The sequence below is a fragment of the Musa acuminata genome, chromosome BXJ2-8 (genome assembly GCF_036884655.1).
Source record: "Musa acuminata AAA Group cultivar baxijiao chromosome BXJ2-8, Cavendish_Baxijiao_AAA, whole genome shotgun sequence".
In the NCBI taxonomy this organism is placed as follows: Eukaryota; Viridiplantae; Streptophyta; class Magnoliopsida; order Zingiberales; family Musaceae; genus Musa; species Musa acuminata.
In genome coordinates, this window is record NC_088345.1 from 1,632,768 (window position 1) to 1,652,002 (window position 19,235).

The 19,235-nt window shown below is 38.9% G+C and overlaps 4 protein-coding genes across 4 annotated transcripts; 2 read left to right on the plus strand and 2 right to left on the minus strand.

The window, feature by feature from the left end:
* Positions 1 to 622: 622 nt before the first annotated feature.
* LOC103994062 (CDP-diacylglycerol--glycerol-3-phosphate 3-phosphatidyltransferase 1, chloroplastic) lies at positions 623 to 5,482 on the plus strand. Its single transcript, XM_009414333.3, has 7 exons — positions 623 to 1,386; positions 2,524 to 2,621; positions 2,722 to 2,772; positions 2,908 to 3,021; positions 4,663 to 4,719; positions 4,791 to 4,876; positions 4,967 to 5,482. Exons 1-7 carry the CDS (start codon positions 843 to 845, stop codon positions 5,085 to 5,087), a joined length of 1,071 nt encoding a protein of 356 aa, XP_009412608.2. The 5' UTR covers positions 623 to 842; the 3' UTR covers positions 5,088 to 5,482.
* A 3,699-nt stretch (positions 5,483 to 9,181) lies between these two features.
* LOC135619380 (uncharacterized) lies at positions 9,182 to 10,001 on the minus strand. The gene is made up of 3 exons (XM_065121331.1): positions 9,909 to 10,001; positions 9,548 to 9,762; positions 9,182 to 9,476 (listed from the first exon to the last, which is right to left on the minus strand). The coding sequence occupies exons 1-3, from the start codon at positions 9,999 to 10,001 to the stop codon at positions 9,182 to 9,184; spliced, it is 603 nt and encodes a 200-aa protein (XP_064977403.1).
* A 3,312-nt stretch (positions 10,002 to 13,313) lies between these two features.
* LOC135619383 (WUSCHEL-related homeobox 3B-like) lies at positions 13,314 to 14,107 on the plus strand. Its single transcript, XM_065121339.1, has 2 exons — positions 13,314 to 13,607; positions 13,886 to 14,107. Exons 1-2 carry the CDS (start codon positions 13,314 to 13,316, stop codon positions 14,105 to 14,107), a joined length of 516 nt encoding a protein of 171 aa, XP_064977411.1.
* Positions 14,108 to 15,217: 1,110 nt separating this feature from the next.
* On the minus strand, positions 15,218 to 16,033 carry LOC135619384 (uncharacterized). The gene is made up of 3 exons (XM_065121340.1): positions 15,941 to 16,033; positions 15,584 to 15,858; positions 15,218 to 15,512 (listed from the first exon to the last, which is right to left on the minus strand). The coding sequence occupies exons 1-3, from the start codon at positions 16,031 to 16,033 to the stop codon at positions 15,218 to 15,220; spliced, it is 663 nt and encodes a 220-aa protein (XP_064977412.1).
* Positions 16,034 to 19,235: the final 3,202 nt, after the last annotated feature.

Below are 19,235 nucleotides of genomic sequence, written 5' to 3' on the forward strand. Positions count from 1 at the left end.
GCTGGCTTCCACTATGGATTTAGCAAGCTCATTCAGCATATGAGATCATCAATATTGACCAGTTTGGATAGATCATGGATGTGAAGTTGCCACATTAGTCATAACCCAAAGACATGCATTGATGAGTTCAATAATTTTGATCAATAATTTAGTCTCAACAAAGTTGATTACAAGTGTTGCAATGTTAAAGACTGCTGGAAGTGTTGCAATGTAATAGGAACTGCCATTGGATTCATAGTTTTGGCCAGGAATCCTATGGATGTATCCGGAAGTCAACTTGCGTTGGTGTTTTCTCTTTTATCACTCGCAATATAGAGCGAAGCTGCAAATTTTTGAAAAGATTAATGGCCCGAGTCCTTAGGTCTCTCTCTTATGAGTTGATAATATGAGCACACTATTCACCAAACATTTCTATTATTATAATTTTTTATTTTGAAAACAAAAAATGGAGAAGATGTTGTTGTTGTTGTTGTTGTTGTTATTGGATAGCAAGTGAAGAAGACAGGAAATGTTTTGATGCCAATCATACATTTATTGTTGTTGTTATTGGATAGCAAGTGACCAAGGCAGGAAATGTTTTCATCCCAATCATACATTACATGGTGGTAGTAGCCATCTTCATTTATAGTTTGCCCACAGCATTAACAAGCATCACCGCCACACGTGCGCGTTTCCTTTGTCCCCTTCGTCTTCGGCTTCCCGGTCCGCTCGTTCTTCGTCTCCATCGCCTCTCTCGATCCTTCGTCGGCGAGGTCGGTAATTCCCATTTCTTTTAGTTAATATTGAAGCCCAGCCATCCGCTAGCGTTGTCTTCTCCTTTCTTCCTTCTTCCAAACAATTCCATGCCCCCGACCTTCTTCCCTTCCTCAACCCTCCTCAAGGTTGCTGTCTCCTTCCCCTCCCGCCACCATCACCCTCCCTCCCCCCTTCGTCATGGAAGAAAGCACAACCAGCAGCAGCACAAATCGGCTCATAGAATCGTCCGTTTCAACGCCGCTGCCGATCCCAGCGTCGCCCTAAATCCATCCGTCGGCCCGAGGAGTCTCGTCGGTGCCCTAATCAGCGGGACGGGTTTCCGCGGCTGGGCCCGACCCGCCGGGGCCGATTCGTGGTGGATGATGAGGCCCGGATCTGGGCAGGCGACCTTCGGTCGAGGCTACCTCGGCGCGAGAAGCTGGGCGGCCGGCGGGCCGGATCGCGGGGGTGCCGGCGAGAGGGACGCAGTTCAGGTCGTGGGTTCGGCGGAGTCAGGAGAGATGGAGATCAATGGGAGTCATCCTCCGCGGCAGCAGCAAGAACAGAGAAGTTCTGATCCTCCTACGTTGCTCACGCTGCCAACTGTTCTCACCCTCGGGCGAGTCGCGGCAGTTCCCCTTCTTGTGTGCAGTAGGTTTCCGTATCTTCTCCTCATTTTGTTGTTCATTGAACATGAATTCCAAAGCTAATGGTTTACTGTCCTTATAAATATCTCATAACATTTTTCCACCCAATTATTTTCTTCTGTGGTTACTTATATAACAGCTGAGCGTCCGATTGCAACTTTAAAGGTCTCCAACTAGGTTTGCTTTAGTTTCAGTTGCCTCTTGCTGAAACCGTCAGCCAATTTTAGTTTGCAGTTCATGACTAAATTGGGTTAATCAGTACAATACGGGGTCATGTAATTAGCCCCTTCACTATTTTATGAGCGACATTTTGCTCAACTGAGAAAAAGTCATTGCCAACCTATTTCCCTACGAAATTGAATGAATTTAGAATTTTATTTAAATTCTTACTGCCTTTTACTTGGATTGTATTCAAACTAACATTGGCTAGATAGTTTCTCCCAAACCCAATTTACTTTTCTGGGTGATAGTTCCATTTGTTAATTGTAAAAGTAAGTGAATATCTACAATTCTACATGACCTTTTACTTGCCTGAAAAAAATTATGGAATGGGAATAAAAAGAATTACAATTTAACTTTAAACATGATCGACATGTGGGTGCTAGTTTAGATAATAGGAGTCATGTAAGTTCAGATCAAATGCACCAAGAGAAGCAGAGCCGTACTCGAGAAAACTTGATTTTGATCAATAAGAATGAATATGATAGCCATTGATTTTATCTATGACATTGCCCTAAACGGAACACAATGGAGGGAAAACAAGCATACGGTTGATACGAAAAAATTGTGAAAAGAGGCCTGTTATCATTAATGTTGGTAGTTGACGTTATTGCAAAGCTTAAATAATAATGCGGTTTTCTATTGAAAAGTTTGTAATGTTCCATAATGAATTTCAGGTGTTGGATGTTATTGATCTAACATTTTTTACATCTTAGAGTGTGGAAGGTTTGGCATGGCCTGTGCTAGTGTTTTTCAAACCATATATGTTTTGGCAATCAACATCTATGCCTAATAGCTCATTTTTCAATATACTTCAACTGTTAATTTCATGCTTTGTATTCTTTGTACAGCTTTAGCCTTTAAGATCTACATGTCCATGTTTTTTCACTTTGTTTAGCTAATATGTTCTTTGCCTGACTAGCTTATTACATGAATGGTTGGTGGGCGACAACTGCTACAACAAGCATCTTTATTGCCGCAGCAATCACAGACTGGCTTGATGGTTATATTGCTCGAAAGGTTTGTGGCCACTTTAAGTGACACCTATTTCAGAAAGTAGTACGATGCGACTGCATGCTTTGATGGAACATTTTCTTTTCAAAATATTGGTATACTTCAGAAGCATCTGGGAACAGCATTTGGGGCATTTTTGGATCCAGTGGCTGACAAGGTATTCCCATTGCCTCATGCTCAAGGTTTTGTTTCTTCTCTGCTAGTTAATATGAGATGGTTCCTAATGGCATCATTGGACTTCTCTTGACAGTTTTAAAGTGTTCATTTGAATTCTTATGCTGGTTTAATATAGCTTATGGTAGCTGCCACACTAGTATTGTTGTGTACTAGACCCTTGGAAGTTGGTACATTTGGAGAGGTACCATGGCTTCTAACAATACCTTCAATTGCAATTATTGGAAGAGAGGTAACCAGCTAAATCTAACTTTCTTTTGCTTAGAAATTTTTTACTTCAGCTTTACCTGGGTTCATATTGTTTATTCTCTCTGTTCTTTTTACTTTGTTGCTTTTTTCCTAACGTTTTGGAGTTAACATAATGTTGCACCATCTTGTTCTCTTTTCTTAACAGTTTGGTTAATTAAAATCCTCTTTTTGAGAGAGAAAACATAATTGATGTGGAGTTTGAATACTGGTTCATCTATGCTTATTTTATTTTAGCCATTTGATTAGGGAACTCTATACTAAAATTTTTTAAATGTGGTACAGAGAACTGATAGCACTTTTTTTAATTTTAATTTCTTAATTCTTGGTGGAGAAAAACAATATTTCATTAGGTAAAAAATATTATTTCACATTTGAGATATTCAGGTTTTTCATGGAGGAGTTTTTAATTGGTAAAAGGGATAATGAGCTAATTAACACGAACATTTTGCTATGTACCTTCAAGAAATTACTGGGAGATGTGGCAGTAGTTAGTTTCTTGTGACATCAAACCCCATTTTAATTAAGCTAAATTGCTACTTTTTCCTTGCATATTTTTATATTTCTGAATACATCGTCCCAAACCCTTAGGGGGGAATATTTTGATTGATTTTTAATTGAATGGATAAAAATTTTTTGCTTATGTATGTAGTTTTAAATTTTTAATGTCTACTTGTCAACACATGCAAGGTAATATGGGCTGGACTCCATGGGATCCATGCTCTATAAAACATTTTCACTTGTCAGAGACATCCATGGGATCTCATCAAGATAAATTTTTAGACATTCTGGGTTTCTGAGGCATCTCGTAAACTGATTTTCAAAAAATGTATCTTTATAATGTTGAAGCTTGTAGGATTACCTTTTGCCTACATTTTATTATACTCCTTTATCTTATTACTACTTAGGACTGTATGATATGCTTCCAAATTTGATTCTTGCACCTATATCCATGCAACATATGTAGGTTTCTTAACCTGCATGACATCTGGATTTCCAGTGAAGTTTTTTGGTGAGATCTGACTTCTCAATAAAAATGTTGGTGTAGACAAGGAGTCAAAACTCGGATGTACCAATTGATATGGATTGGTATTTACCAAGGGCCAGCATCGTGCTGAAATTTAATTTATTGTGTATAGGAATATAGTGTTTAACATTTGTCATCATGAAAATGTATTGCTAGGATCATGTGATATAGAGAATCATTTTAATTATTTATGGTGAATTTTTGCCATGTATATGATTACAAAGTACAAGTTACTGTATGGCCAGTGGGAATGAAAGCGACATCTTATTATATTCGTCTAATTGCTAACTTGAGGAGTTCAGCGGAGGAAAATAATTGTAAAATTGGTCATTTGATGATGTAATTTAGGCTTTGTTTCCAATGGAATATAAGATGCACCAATTCAGTCCTTTTGTTTAGAAAAGTGTAATGAAAATTAAATCCTGTGGAGAGTGCTTGAAGATGTAGACCTTGACGGATGAATTTGTTTCCTTGAGATAAGTTACTCTACCATGTGCTTGGTAATGTTGTTGACGAAAAGGGTTTCCCTGTTTAGGAGCGTGTTTGCATTGATAGCATCGGTAGAGGCAGCTAATAATATCATCTGGTATCTCTTTGCAGATCACAATGTCAGCAGTTAGAGAGTGGGCTGCATCTCAAAATAGCAAAGTTCTTGAGGTTGCTTCTGTCGTTCAATTCTCTTTTAACAATCTGATGTAGAGATTCCTGATGTCAATTTGTGATGGCAGGCTGTGGCGGTCAATAAATTGGGGAAGTGGAAGACAGCGATGCAGATGATCGCACTGACCATACTCCTTGCAACTAGAGACTCCAAGTTGTCATGCTATTATTTTACATGCTTTTGAGTATCTGTGGTATCGTCCTCAAGGCGTAATTGTTAATTCTCATTTCTTTGTTTGTGCAGCCTCACTGGGATAGACATGGTAGTTGCTTCTGGTGTAGCTTTACTCTACGTATCCGCCAGCCTTGCTGTGTGGTCCTTGGTGGTGTACATGAGGAATATATGGAGACTCATGCTGATGTAGCAGCTACTAGTAGTTTCAAGATGAGAACAAGCATTGGCTTCTCGTGCATCGCCAATGAGCATATGGACTCACGATTCACAGGTGGCTTAACCGAGTGACAGAAACTGGGTTGGTGAACCAGATCTATCATGCTGGTCTCCAGTATGAACTATATATATACTTGGATCTTCCGCAAATTGACAGTCTAGTATGTTCTTTTTGGAAGGGATGGCCTTACCATACACTGGTGGGAGACTACCCCGTAATCCATTGTGGATCATGTCCGATGTGAAGTTCGCCACCAATACGAAGCTAGTAAACATACATTCCTGACGCAGCAATAGCTGTTTACGTTGGATACTGATTCGACAACAATGTTTTATAAAGCTTGAGAATATCTTAAGAACTTTCTAGTAGTTCGTGTGCATGGTTGATTTTATTATGGATTTTTAAGAGCACCTATTTATATTGATCATAAAAAAAATATGTATCATATTCTAATAATTTTTTCATTCTTATTTATATATTTTAATCTAATTTTTTATTTTTATTTAATTTAATTTTTATTATTTAAATTAATCTTATCATACTTTTTTAATTGAAAATAATTATAACTTGAAGATGTCTTCGGAATTAACATAATTTGTCTTTCATCAAAACCTTTGTATAGATATCGATAAGCTGATTTTCGGTGTTGTAATAGTTTATTTAATTTTTTTTCTTTATACGAATGAAATGATATCAAACTTCAATGTGTTTAGTGTACTCGTGGAGGATGGGATTCTTCGTTATTGCAATAGTAGACTTGTCGCAATAGATTTTACTTGATCCAAATCTTATTTTTCTTGGAGAACTGTTAGAATTTTTGGAAGCCAAACTATTTGACATGTTATACTTGTAGTGGCAACGTACTTCACTGTTTTTTTATTATCCATGAAATCACACTTGACCTGAGTACAAATCTTAAAGTATTTTTTCTATCATATGCAAGACCAAGACCAGTCCAATCACTGTCAGCATAATAATATAGCTTAAAATCTTTTATCTACTCATAACTATGTTATAATTTTTTATCTAAAAACTTTTTTAGTTGACTTTAGAAACTCATTGATGCATAATGATTTTATGCTTCTTTATCACGATAAGTGTTTTCTTTCTTTTTTTCTTGAATCCTTATCAAAACCCAACATAACAAAGATAGGGTCATTAGTTGTACCTTTCTTGTTATCCTTGGTCTCTTCGGAGAATGTCGACTTTTCTTGTTTGTGTGGCTTTTTGGTTTGCAAGTTTATTATCATTGGAGTTTATGGCCTTGTCATTTTTGTGTGTATACGTCACATTAGCTATATTTCCTCAATTATCACTACCTACATCATGGCATTTCATCGCATGATCGTCATGTGAGATAGTTTGCATAGGCCCATAAAAATTCAAATGATAATAGTTTTTATATCATAATGTTGATTCATTGCCCTATACTAATTATATTTTATTTAAACTAGAAATAAACATCACATCATCAATAAATTTTTTATTAGATTTGATGTTCACAGTAATTGTTCATTTTCCTTCCGCTTGTACCTTACTATCATTTCCCATCTGTAGACCTAATTGAATCATCAAGTTTTTAAAACAAACTTTTATTCCTTGTTATATGATTACTATATCCATTATCCAAAAACCAAATAGATCTAGAATATTCGCTATCAACAAAATATTTTCTTTATCATTTTTCACTATTATTTTTCTCATAATAATTTTCTTAATTTTTGTTTCAATAATATTTTTCAAAATGACCATATTTTTAACGATGAGAGCAAAGAGGAAGATTTTTATTTTTATACTAGTAATTTTGTTAATATGCTAATTTTTTAAATAAAAATATTGACAAGTTTTTTTGTTACCTTTATTAGAGTTCCTCTTACCCTCATTTGATCGGTCACAACTTTTGCCATTTTGATCTCTTTCTTAAGATTTAGTTTTAAAATGTTTCTTTTGGTCCTTCTTCTAATTTATCTTCCGAAGATCATGTTTTGAAGTTTCATCCAAAAATTTGTTTAATTTTTTTCATAAACTAAAAGGGAGCCCATTAATTCATTAATAGACAATGTATTTATACCTTTAGCTTCTTCGGTAAAAATCATATCAAATTTTAAAGATAAACTTCGTAAAACATTTTCTACCATGGTTTGATCTCTTAGGTTTTCACTATAAGATCTCATTTAGTTCATAGAAGAGACTTTTGAAAAAAAATCAATAATAGATTCAAAAAAATTTTATCATAAGAATTTTGAATTTACGTTGAAAATTTTGAAGCTTTGAAATTTTTATCTTGTCTATGCCTCCAAACACACTTTTTAATTTTTTCAGATTTTTTATTGATGTTGACACCATCATAATTCGAGAAAATATGGGGTAATTATAGATTACCCTCCTATAGTTGTATAGGATTAGCATCCTGGTTTCTATACTATAAAAAATATTATTAAAATCCCTACACTTATGAAAGTGTAATATTTAACCCCAATTCTCCTCATGTCATCAATTTCATCATAAATGAAAGGGGTAAAAAATTAATTTCATATAAATTTCCCTACTTTCCTCCCTGTGGATGACAACAGCGTTGGTGGGGCACAAGGCCGACGGCACCGGTGGCATGCGAGGTCGACGCCCAGATCTCTTATGGAATGCCACCCTCGTGCGCCTCCGATTGCGCAGTGGATGACAGACCAATGGCAACGTCGGTGGCACATGAGGCCAACGCTCGGATCTCCTATGGAATGCCACCCTCGCGTGCTAGCCTCACACACTTTTGGTTGTGCTATAGACGACAGACCAATGGTGATGACAAGTAAAAAATATTACGCCACCAACCCTCTCATTCCTTGCGAAAGAAGAGTAAGACAGATGGGCGAGGGTGACTTGATATCCATGTTCTCCAAGCAGTTCATAGGGATGGTGCTGAGGCCATGGACGCGGGAGGAGGACAAAATCTTTAAGTGGGCCCTGGTGGTGTACCTAAAGGTCACGCCGGATCGATGGTCTACCATCGCGGCACAGTTGGTAAGACAGAGTTTCGTCGAGGCGTGGGAGTGCTGCTATGCCCTGGTGGATGATTGAGACATAATTGAGCGAGGGATGATGGAGATGTCAGACTACTAGGATAAGGCAAACGATGATGGGAGCGACGATGAGTCCGACGGTGGCGTATGGCACCACCAGTAATCGATCGTCTGGGGCAAGGCAGAGGAGCATAAATGTGGCATCCCCTAGGCCAAGTACAAGAAGGGGGATTAGAGGAACATCTTGTGGTGGGTAATGAAGACAAGAACACCGACGTAGGTCGTCAGCCAAGCCTAGAAGTTCTTCATCCGCCAAAACTAGAATAATGGCGGTAAGAGCAGAGACACAAAGAGAAAGAGCATCCATGATATCATATAAAAATTAAGACTATACTTATTTTGTGAAATTAAATATATGATGGATTAGAATCATCTAAGTGTTAATCGGTGATTAGAAATAAAAAAAATACAAAAAAGGTGACCGTACGAGTTTGCATCCATGCATTCTTGTTAATGCCGAAAGTTTATATGAAATTATTTTTTTATCTCTTCTATTCATGACGAATTTGACGACACGAGGAGAATTGAAGTTAAATGTTTCACTTTCGTAATTGTATGGATCACAATATTACTTTTTTAAAATATAGAAACTGAGATGCTAATATTATGGAACTATATGGAGTAATCTATAATTATCTTGAAAAATAGGGACTCAATTGATTGTAGTCACTATTATTTCCTTTTTTATTTATTTGGAGTATGCTAATTTTGTGGATTTGCAAGAGCAGTTAACAATGTATACAAAATAAGCGCAGATTAATAATCTTTAGGCAGAAATATTTTTGCATGTAAATAGAACAAGTTTTGTATCCTTTGGCGACTCATGCATTAACTAACGTACGTACTCATGTTTTCTTAATTATTGGATGAAATCAATGTATTGGCCTAATCACAGGAGTTAGTAGTAGAATTACACGCCCGCGACCCTCGATGAGACGGACGATCCAATATCAACAATGCCGAGTCCCCAACCTTGTGTTTATCCACGTCTGTCTACGCGGTGGGGAGATGCCTCTCGGCGACATCAAACTCGGTGGTGCAGACGTCAATGTACTCTCCCTTGGTGTCGTCCTCGTCCAAGTAATCCGACCTCGCATTCAGTGTTAGCATCTGGCAAACAAGCCAAAAGAGAGCGGCATCGAGGGCGAGGAAGGCGCCACCGCCGAAGAGCCCCGTCTTCGCGGTTGGGCACTGCGTGGTGAGATCACGGTGCACGTTGCGAGACCTGTGGAGGCTTTCGCTGATGGTAGTCCACAGCAGCATCACCAAAGCCAGAACTGTGAGTACCCTGAAACCACAAAGAAGCACATGTGAAGGAGTTTTCGCAGGGTAGGTTCGAGAGCCGGCTCGCTTGCTTACTCGGCGAGGACAAAGAATGTAGACAAGGTAGCGCTCCGAAACAAAGCATTTCTTGGGACCGACTTGCCCTTGTAAGGGAAGTAAACAGCAACGTGCCCTGCAATGGCAGCTAGAACGAGTGTGACGACAGATAGAGTCCCCAGTAAGATGGATGGATCATCTGGGAATTTGCAGATTACTGCATCCTTTGCTTGGATTGGAGTTCCGAAGGGAGGCTGTCGATCAAGCACATGAATGAATAGCAACAACCGTGTGAGGTCTAAGAAGAATATAAATTTTCTGAAAGAAAATATCATGGATGCTCACTGTAACATTTCGTTCCGAATAATAATGTCAAATAAATTGAGATGTAAGAAAGGACCTTTGAGGTTTCTGCAAATATAGCGAGTAAGAAGGAGATGAACCCAAGACAAAACACACAAGCTCCAATTCTAGCGGTCTGACTAAAGGCCATTGTTTCTCCTGCCATATGGAAGGGAGTTTAATCCAAATAATAGTAATAATAATATAAAAATATAGAACATAATAATAGTAATAAGATTAAATAAGCTAAACTAAATTAATTCAACAACAAATGGAGAGAATAGGTAGTGTGGAATCTCCAAGACAAAACTTTCATACCAAATGTTTGTAGAGAGACAGATAGAGGATTATGGGATGGGATGATTTCCACTCCATGCAATCAAATCCCATATATACTCGATGGAAGCAAGGGTATTTTGATAAATATTTATGAGTCGTTCGGTGTTTGTCCTTAAATAGGATGTAATGATCTGGTGACAATATTGTGGGTCGGTATCCTCTCTTAATATCGTATGGTTTGAATATGTTCATCAACTATAGATAGATCTTACGGGCTCAAATATTCGCCTATCATCATGAAGCGATCTCAACCGTTCAATGTTAGTAGTGCATTCATTGGGTCGACACCAAAACCGCTAAATGAATAAGTTTATTGGTATTATTCCCCGTATTGATCTCTGCAACCTTCGTTGTCTGTTTCCATTAAACTACCCACAACTTTCATTTGCTATTAAAAAAAGCTATAGCAAATTCTTTGTGAGGAACTAATTTTTAGTTTGAGAGTGATATTGAAACATGTTTTATTTTTTTTTTATGATTCGAAGAATTTGATGTAACACATTAATTTAGTCTCATAAAAATAGATTAAGATTTAAATAAATTGACTTATATCGCAATGTGCTACTATTAGCATGAGTTTAAGCATATATTTCATCGATGATTTAGACTCAATGAAGTTAATAGGGGTGATTGATACGAAGGTCATCTTAAGATTATAACACCTATTATGTTACATATAAATTCAGATATTGGATGGAAGAAACCACTTACTACAAAGCAAATATAATTTATAAATTACAATATTGAAAAGACTAAATAATTGTTTAACCTATTTCAAATTAAAATATGTTGTTATTTCTATGTAAGCATTTACATTTAAAATATAGTATCCAAAAATTATTCCTAATACATTTATTATATATATATCAACTCTGTCGTAAGCAAATTTATCGGGCATGGGCGAGCGAGTGCAAGCAAGCATTTAGTCTTCTCGTTCCAGTGAGCCTGCAACACTGGACTCATGACGTCGCTCATGTCCTACCATTGTCAGGCATGGGGAGAGAGACAACTTGGCGTGCAAGGGAGGAGAATGAGGTGATGGGAGACAATGTCACGTCGGGCTGGGCACTGCGTGCCCTACTGCGCTATGACTTCATCTGATGCTGTTGTAGCCCTTCTCTAGGTGGGGATCAAAGTATTCGAGTTGACTTTTGTTCGCAGAGATTCTTCTTCCTCTTCCTCCTTTAAACTTATACCACTGCGTCTCAGCTAACTAGGCTGCATTAGTAAACGAAGCGTTCTGGTCAACGTATCGATGTAGGCTTATCATCTGCCACAGTGGACAGCTGCTGCATCAATGCGCTCTCTCTCTCTCTCTCAAAGAAAGAGAGTCGCTGAAGCGGACGTCTTGTCACTCGATAGACTTCAGAGTCTGCAGGCGTTTCGGACTTCGAGGCGTTGCCTTGATGCCTTCCCCACTGTCGTCGTCACTGACGTGTGATTCGGTGGAGAGCGGCTGCTTTGGAATGTTGTCGGTCAACGCAAGAGACTGGGAATGCAGCAAGCAGTGGCATTGCAGAGGTGGAAGAAAAGCCTTTATACACAAGGAATCCTTGTATATATACTTACACTTCCTTTTAATACGGATCAAGTTTTATGAAGCTGATGCAATGAAGAAAAGCGTTGGCTTTTGTGCAAGAAGATTAAACAAGCACTAAGATCCAGAGAACAGGTTACTTGGTCCACCATGCATGGATCTACGTGCCATTACTAGAGAACCAATGGTCAACATTCAACAACAAAACCAAAGCCACAGATTGCACTGACGATTACGACTTGATCTTGTCTGAACAAAATCCGATGACACTGGATCTCGCACCATCTCCCAGGCCATGGAAAAGACACAAAAAAGAACAAGAGCTGCATTAACTTATTCTAGGAACGCCACAAAATAGCCTGTTTCCTTACATTCCCAGGTTCGATCTGCTGAGTAGTTAATGGGTCACTGAGCGTGTCGTCAACTCTCCTCCTTGCCTCGTCAAGTCAGACGCATTACATCATCTGTTGGCAAAAGAAGAAAAAGTAGTACGTGTTGCTGCGACCAACTTCGTCGCCTAAAAACCTACGTCGGAGACATTCCCTTCGGAGCATTAGAGAGCTTAAGCAGTTGGATTAGACAGAATCGTAGGAGTCCAATTGCTGACTCCAGATAAAGCTAAGGCATTGTCCTTTGTCCGTTGAAACATTTAACCTGTCTGTGATGCGTGACTACACATGCAGTCACAAAGCTAGTTCATAATACTGAATGCCAACACAAGGACTCTCTCTCTCTCTCTCTCTCTCTCCTCTGCTGCACTACTTGCATACAAGTTCTTATGCTTCAGGAACACCATGGATGCAAGGAGCATGGGAATAGATAGATTGCTTTAAGAAGACCTCACTCAATGCAAACTCGCACTACTTAAAGAAGGCATTGATGTAAGATCTTCTAGGATCATAATGCGGATTATTCATCACTCTTCTTGTACGTTCTTAGGAAGATCTTCCATCAAAAATTGTTATAGATAATTACTTCCATGAAAAAAATAATCATTTTTTCTGCTTCGCTCCTTGGTCCTTCAATGTTGCATGATATTGCAGTCAACAACATGTGTTCAACGATATAAGAGTAACAGAAGGAGATGGTGGAAGAGAAAGGTGACGGAATACGAGGAAGACAATGTATTTGAACATGACCGCCATATAATATGAGGAAACCGGATCGCCATTGTTGGAATGCAAGTTGAGTGGCATCATTCCCTTATAATTTTCCTAATCCTGTGCAAAGCTGCGTGTCATTCCCTCTCTCTCTCTCTCACGTACATATTGTCTGTGAATAGACATGTAGGAACGTAAGAAAAGAAAGAAGCAAAAGCATTGAATTCCCACAGTGCTTCGTATGGGAACAAAGCATCAGCGTGACGGTACTTTCGTTCCCTTTGCCGATCCCTCAACCATTTACAGTTCCCTACAGCATGTGTCTCTCTCGCTCTCTCTTCCTTGTGCCCCCCCTGTTGTGTCCTCTCTCTATATATGTCTCCAAACCCAGACCACAGATCGACGATAAGAAAGAGACAAATCTAGAAGAGAGAGAGAGATGCCCCAGTCGCCTTCTAGTCGGTGGTGTCCGACGCCAGAGCAACTGATGATACTGGAGGAGATGTACAGGAGCGGGGTGAGGACCCCAAGTGCTCAACAGATACAGCAAGTAACAGCACATCTCTGCAACTATGGCAGGATAGAGGGCAAGAACGTGTTCTACTGGTTCCAAAACCACAAGGCTAGAGAGAGGCAGAAGCTTCGAAGGAGGCTTAGCAGGCACTACCAACTTCTTTGCTCGGGCCACTCACTCCCTCATCACCAGTTGTACTGCATGCAGGACGCTACTGCTTTCCCTCATTCGCTCCACCATGCGACTCCAACTCACTCCCTTCATCTGGTTCTCCACTCGCATCCAGCTCTATTTCTTCCTTCTCATCAGTAAACTTCTGTTCTCGCAAAATGCTATTGCTGAACAATCAATTCTAGTGTTCTACTGCTACAATAAGGAAATGCTATAAAAGTCATCGAGCAGGGTTGTATGAACTTGTTGTTGTGTTTGATCTTTTTCCTCATTCCAAATTTCTTCTTTTCTTACAAAACTGATGTGCAATATCATTTATAGTCGTGAAGATATAACATCATATTTGATACTTGCACATTTTGTGATCATTGCAGGAGTCAAACGGAGGGCTGAATCTGCTAGAGAAGATGGAGATCAGCAACGCCGAAGAAGCACCAGAAACGAATTATGAAGCCTTTGGCCATGAATGGACGTCCATGATGATGCTTCCGAACCGTAGATCTCTCAGGACTCTCGATCTCTTCCCAACTACGAGCACCGGCCTCAAGGATGAGTGCGCCACATCCAAGCCCTCATCTTCTACATCGATCAACTAAACGAGACATTAACGATCTCCATCTCTTTAGCTGCCTTAGTATGCATATTGGAACTGTAATGTGGTGTCACTCAGTACGTCCATCTGCACGCACTGCTTCGTCTTCTTTTTCTCTCTCTCTCTCTCTCTCTCTCTCTCTCTCTCTCTCTCTGTAGATTCTAAAAGCTGCCCACGTTCGACAGTAGTGCTCAAGCGACTTTCAACAAGATTTCAAGCCTTTACTACTTGAAATCTAGTCTCTACCTAATGCACTTCAAGGAATTATGTCGTCGGAATACGGTTTAATGGCTTTAGCAGAAATGCATCAAGAAAAATGAGGCATCACAAGGCAACAATCTAACCACTAATTGAGAATGAATAACTAATTTGGAAAGCCCAAAGGTTCATCTATATTTTCTGAATATATAAACGAAAAGGGTTTATAGCATACAGAGGGCTCTTGTATTTTTTTATATATTCTCATTCATCTGATTTCTTTGATCTTTAGTATTATTAGGATGATCTTGTAGATGAATAAAATCATCTTTTACCAAAGTCCACAATCCTTCCTCGTAAGATAAATAATAAAGTTTTAAGAAGTTGATTAGGAACACTTACTCTAATGTTTGGCTGACTATATCCTGATAGCTGTGCACGTTGGATACTGATACGACAACAATGTTTTGCGAAGCTTGAGAATATCTTAAACACTTCTATTAGATCGTGCGCGTGGTTGATCTTATTATGGATTTCGAATGGTGGCAAACACTCCCATCTCTCTCGATCTTTTTTATGGCCTTCACTTCCCCAACATGAGGGTAGACTCAATTGGCTGTAGTCACTATTATTTCCTTCTTATTTATTTAGAGTAAATGTTAATTTTGTGGATTTGCAAGAACAGTTAACGATGTATACAATCAATATAAGCACGCGCAGATTAATAATATTTAGACAGCCATATTTTTGCATGTAAATAGAACGAACATGGTATCCTTTGGCGACTCATGAAATTAATGTATTGGCCTTAATCAAAGGTGTTAGTAGTAGAATTACACGCCCCCGACCCTCGAAGAGACAGACAATCCAATATTAACAGTGCCGAGTCTCCAACCTTGTGTTTATCCACGTCTGTCTACGCAGTGGGGAGATGCGTCTCAGCAACATCAAACTCGGTGGTGCAGACGTCGATGTACTCTCCCTTGGTGTCGTCCTCGTCCAAGTAATCCGACCTCGCATTCAGTGTTAGCATCTGGCAAACAAGCCAAAAGAGAGCGGCATCGAGGGCGAGGAAGGCGCCACCGCCGAAGAGCCCCGTCTTCGCGGTTGGGCACTGCGTGGTGAGATCACGGTGCACGTTGCGAGACCTGTGGAGGCTTTCGCTGATGGTAGTCCACAGCAGCATCAACAAAGCCAGAACCGTGAGTACCCTGAAACCACAAAGAAGCACATGTGAAGGAGTTTTCGCAGGGTAGGTTCGAGAGCCGGCTCGCTTGCTTACTCGGCGAGGACAAAGAATGTAGACAAGGTAGCGCTCCGAAACAAAGCATTTCTTGGGACCGACTTGCCCTTGTAAGGGAAGTAAACAGCAACGTGCCCTGCAATGGCAGCTAGAACGAGTGTGACGACAGATAGAGTCCCCAGTAAGATGGATGGATCATCTGGGAACTTGCAGATCACTGCATCCTTTGCTTGGATTGGAGTTCCGAAGGGAGGCTGTCGATCAAGCACATGAACAGAAACAACCGTGTGAGATCTAAGAAGAATAGAAATTTTCTGAAATAAAATATCATAGATGCTCACTGGAACATTTCGTTCTGAATAATAATGTCAAATAAATTGAGATGTAAGAAAGGACCTTTGAGGTTTCTGCAAATATAGCTAGTAAGAAGGAGATGAACCCAAGACAAAACACACAAGCTCCAATTCTAGCGGTCTGACTAAAGGCCATTGTTTCTCCTGCCATATGGAAGGGAGTTTAATCCAAATAATAGTAATAATATATAAAAAGAAAATGGAACGTAATAGTAATAAGATCAAATAAGCTAAACTAGATTAATTCAACAACAAATGGAGAGAATAGGTAGTCTGTAATCTCCAAGACAAAACTTTCATACCAAATGTTTGTAGAGAGACAGACAAGAGATTATGGGATGGGATGATTTCCACTCCATGCAACCAAGTCTCATATATACTCGACGGAGGCAAGGGCATTTGTCCTTAAATAGGATGTAATGATCTGGTGACAATACCGTAGGTCGGTATTTTCTCTTAGTATTGTATGGTTCGAATACGTTCATCAACTGTACATCTTACGGGCTCCAATGTCGGACAATTAGAATGTGATGGTGTAACCGTGACCTGCGAAATAGGAATTCGAGAGAATCCTTAGGACCGGGGAATCCAAGAAGCTAACACTAAGGTGCTACAAGTCGAGAATAGTTTCTTTCAACTGTAACCGTTAGCGTTGGGAAAAAAAAATGTTAAAGCGGAATATTCTTTTTCCTACGTATCAAAATAGGTTTCTTATCAAAATACCAACTTGATATCCAAATGTAAATATCAATCAGCACAGTATAAATAATAGAGCAAATAATCAATCACAGATCAAATCTTTTTAACTTAAAAAACTTAATGTGAGAAAAATTAAGGGACCATCCACCTCAAACTTTCACTATTAATAATAATGATAACAGGTTTACGATATGTCTTCTCTAGAATAACTAGAAAATCAGAATAACATCAAGAACATATATCTTAACTCAACTCAAGCATATCAAAGGATGAATCTCCTCGAAAAAAATAATTAGGTTTCACAGAATAAATATAACAGGAAAGTACTTTAGAAAAGGTAAACTATAGATCAATACCGTTAGGATTGTAGAGTTTACTGCAAGGATTCTCCACAAAAAATTTGGGTCGAAACTGACAATGTTTGGCCACCGATCGTAAAGCTGAAAACTCACAAACCTAATTTTTCTCTCTCCTCTTTGCTCTGCACGCTGCACGTTCTAATCTTTTCTCTTCCTCATTTTGCCCTTTCTCTCTCTGTTTCTTTAATTTCTTTGATTTGAACTCAAACGATCCAATTTGTCCAAGCTCACACCCAACAGTTAGAGAGGTCAAAAAATGAAATTGCCACGCAAGGAGAAGCTCCACATATCATCATGAAGCGATCTCAGCCGTTCAATATTAATGCATTCATTGGGTCGACGACAAAATCGTGATATTGAAATATGTTATTGTTTTTAGATTCAATGAAGTTAATGAATTATTTATTTTATCATGATCATGATGATTGATATAATGGTCATCTTATGCGAAGAAGAAATTACTTGCTACAAAAGCAAATATGATTTATAAATTACAATATTGAAAATACTAAATAATTGTTTAACCTATTTCAAATATATAATTTTTGTATCCAAAACTTATTCGTAATACATTTATTATATATATATATATATTTATTTATATATATTATTTCTTGGCTAGCATATCCTATTCTACTCATTCTAATTAGATAAGATCTTTTAGTACTTCCTCTCAGAGAAACTACAATTTTAGAGGATCTTCATGATTTCCCATAATTAAAGATATCTTAGAAAAACCACAAATTGTTCCATCCTAAGATACAATACAAATTTCTACGTTAATTTACAAGCACATCATCGAACTATCTCCATGAAATATATAAACCACAAATTTATTTATATATACACACATACACACACACTTGATATCTTTGACAATGATAGGATCGATTGAAAAGCTAAAAAGAAAACCTTTAGCCATCGTATCGAGTTCATATCCAAGAATTTGTGAGTGATTTATATGTTCAAATCATTGGATCTGATCGGCAACAATATAAGAGTAACAAGAAGGAGGTGGTGGAAGAGAAGGGTGAAAGAATACGATGACGGAAATGTATATGAACATGATCGCCATTGAATATGAGGAAACCGGATCGCCACTGTTGGAATGGAAGTTGAGCGGCATCATCTCCTTATAATTTTCCTTCTCCTGTGCAGCTGCGTGTCATTCCCTCTCTTCAACGACTCTCTCTCTCTCTCTCTCTCTCTCATACATATTGTCTGTGGATAGACATGACCTGATGACGCAACTATAAACAAAATTAGTTTTAGAGAGTAGGAACGTAAGAAAAGAAAGAAGCAAAAGCATTGAATTCTCACAGTGCTTGTTATGGGAACAAAGCATCATCGTGACGGTACTTTCCTTCCCTTTGCCGATCCCTTAACCTTTTATAGTTCCCTGCAACATGTTTGTCGCTCTCTCTATATATGGGCTCCAAACCCAGACCACAGATCGATGCTAAGAAAGAGACAAGTATAGAAGAGAGAGAGAGAGGTCCAGAAAGTGTGAGAAAGAGATACCTCAGTCGCCTTCTACTCGGCGGTGTCGAATGCCAGAACAACTGATGATACTGGAGGTGATCTACAGGAGCGGGGTGAGGACCCCAAGTGCTCCACAGACACAGAAAATAATAGCCCGTCTATCCAACCATGGCAGGATAGAGGGCAAGAACGTGTTCTACTGCTTCCAAAACCACAAGGCTAGAGACGGGCAGAAGCTTCGAAGGAGGCTTAGCAGGCACTACCAGCTTCTTTACTCGGGCCACTCACTCCCTCATCACCAGTTGTACTGCATGCAGGACGCTCCTGCTTTCCCTCATTTGCTCCACCATGCGACTCCAACTCACTCGCTTCGCCATGTCCAAGTCCTCATCTTCTACATCGATCAACTAAACGAGACATTAACGATCTGCATCTCTTTAGCTGCCTTAGTGTGCATACCGGAACTGTAATGTGGTGTCACTCAGTACGTCCATCTGCATGCACTGCTACGTCTTCCTTCTCGTATCTCTCTCTGTAGATTCTAAAAGCTGCCCACTTTTGACAGTAGTGCGCAGGCGACTTTCAACAAGATTTCAAGCCTTTACTGCTTGCAGACTAGTCAATGAGACTAGTCTGTATTTTCTGAATATATAGCACTGCAATCAGTCATATAATAAATGCACTATATATTTCATGCTTCACAAAGATAATGCATGAGGATTTAGCTGTGGAACCTTTAACTCACTAAGCATTTATTATTATTATTTAGTTTCAGATCAAAATACTAATAGGCTACTG

Coding starts and splice junctions, on each gene's coding strand:
- LOC135619384 (XM_065121340.1), bottom strand. CDS start 16,033: ATGGCCTTTAGTCAGACCGCTAGAATTGGAGCTTGTGTGTTTTGTCTT. Junction 15,859..15,940: donor TATTTGCAGAAACCTCAAAG/GTCCTTTCTTAC, acceptor ATTTTATTTCAG/AAAATTTCTATTCTTCTTAG. Junction 15,513..15,583: donor ACATTCTTTGTCCTCGCCGA/GTAAGCAAGCGA, acceptor TTGTGGTTTCAG/GGTACTCACGGTTCTGGCTT.
- LOC135619383 (XM_065121339.1), top strand. CDS start 13,314: ATGATACTGGAGGAGATGTACAGGAGCGGGGTGAGGACCCCAAGTGCT. Junction 13,608..13,885: donor CAACTCACTCCCTTCATCTG/GTTCTCCACTCG, acceptor TGATCATTGCAG/GAGTCAAACGGAGGGCTGAA.
- LOC103994062 (XM_009414333.3), top strand. CDS start 843: ATGCCCCCGACCTTCTTCCCTTCCTCAACCCTCCTCAAGGTTGCTGTC. Junction 2,773..2,907: donor TGGATCCAGTGGCTGACAAG/GTATTCCCATTG, acceptor GGTTTAATATAG/CTTATGGTAGCTGCCACACT. Junction 4,877..4,966: donor CTTGCAACTAGAGACTCCAA/GTTGTCATGCTA, acceptor TTGTTTGTGCAG/CCTCACTGGGATAGACATGG.
- LOC135619380 (XM_065121331.1), bottom strand. CDS start 10,001: ATGGCCTTTAGTCAGACCGCTAGAATTGGAGCTTGTGTGTTTTGTCTT. Junction 9,763..9,908: donor TATTTGCAGAAACCTCAAAG/GTCCTTTCTTAC, acceptor CTTGATCGACAG/CCTCCCTTCGGAACTCCAAT. Junction 9,477..9,547: donor ACATTCTTTGTCCTCGCCGA/GTAAGCAAGCGA, acceptor TTGTGGTTTCAG/GGTACTCACAGTTCTGGCTT.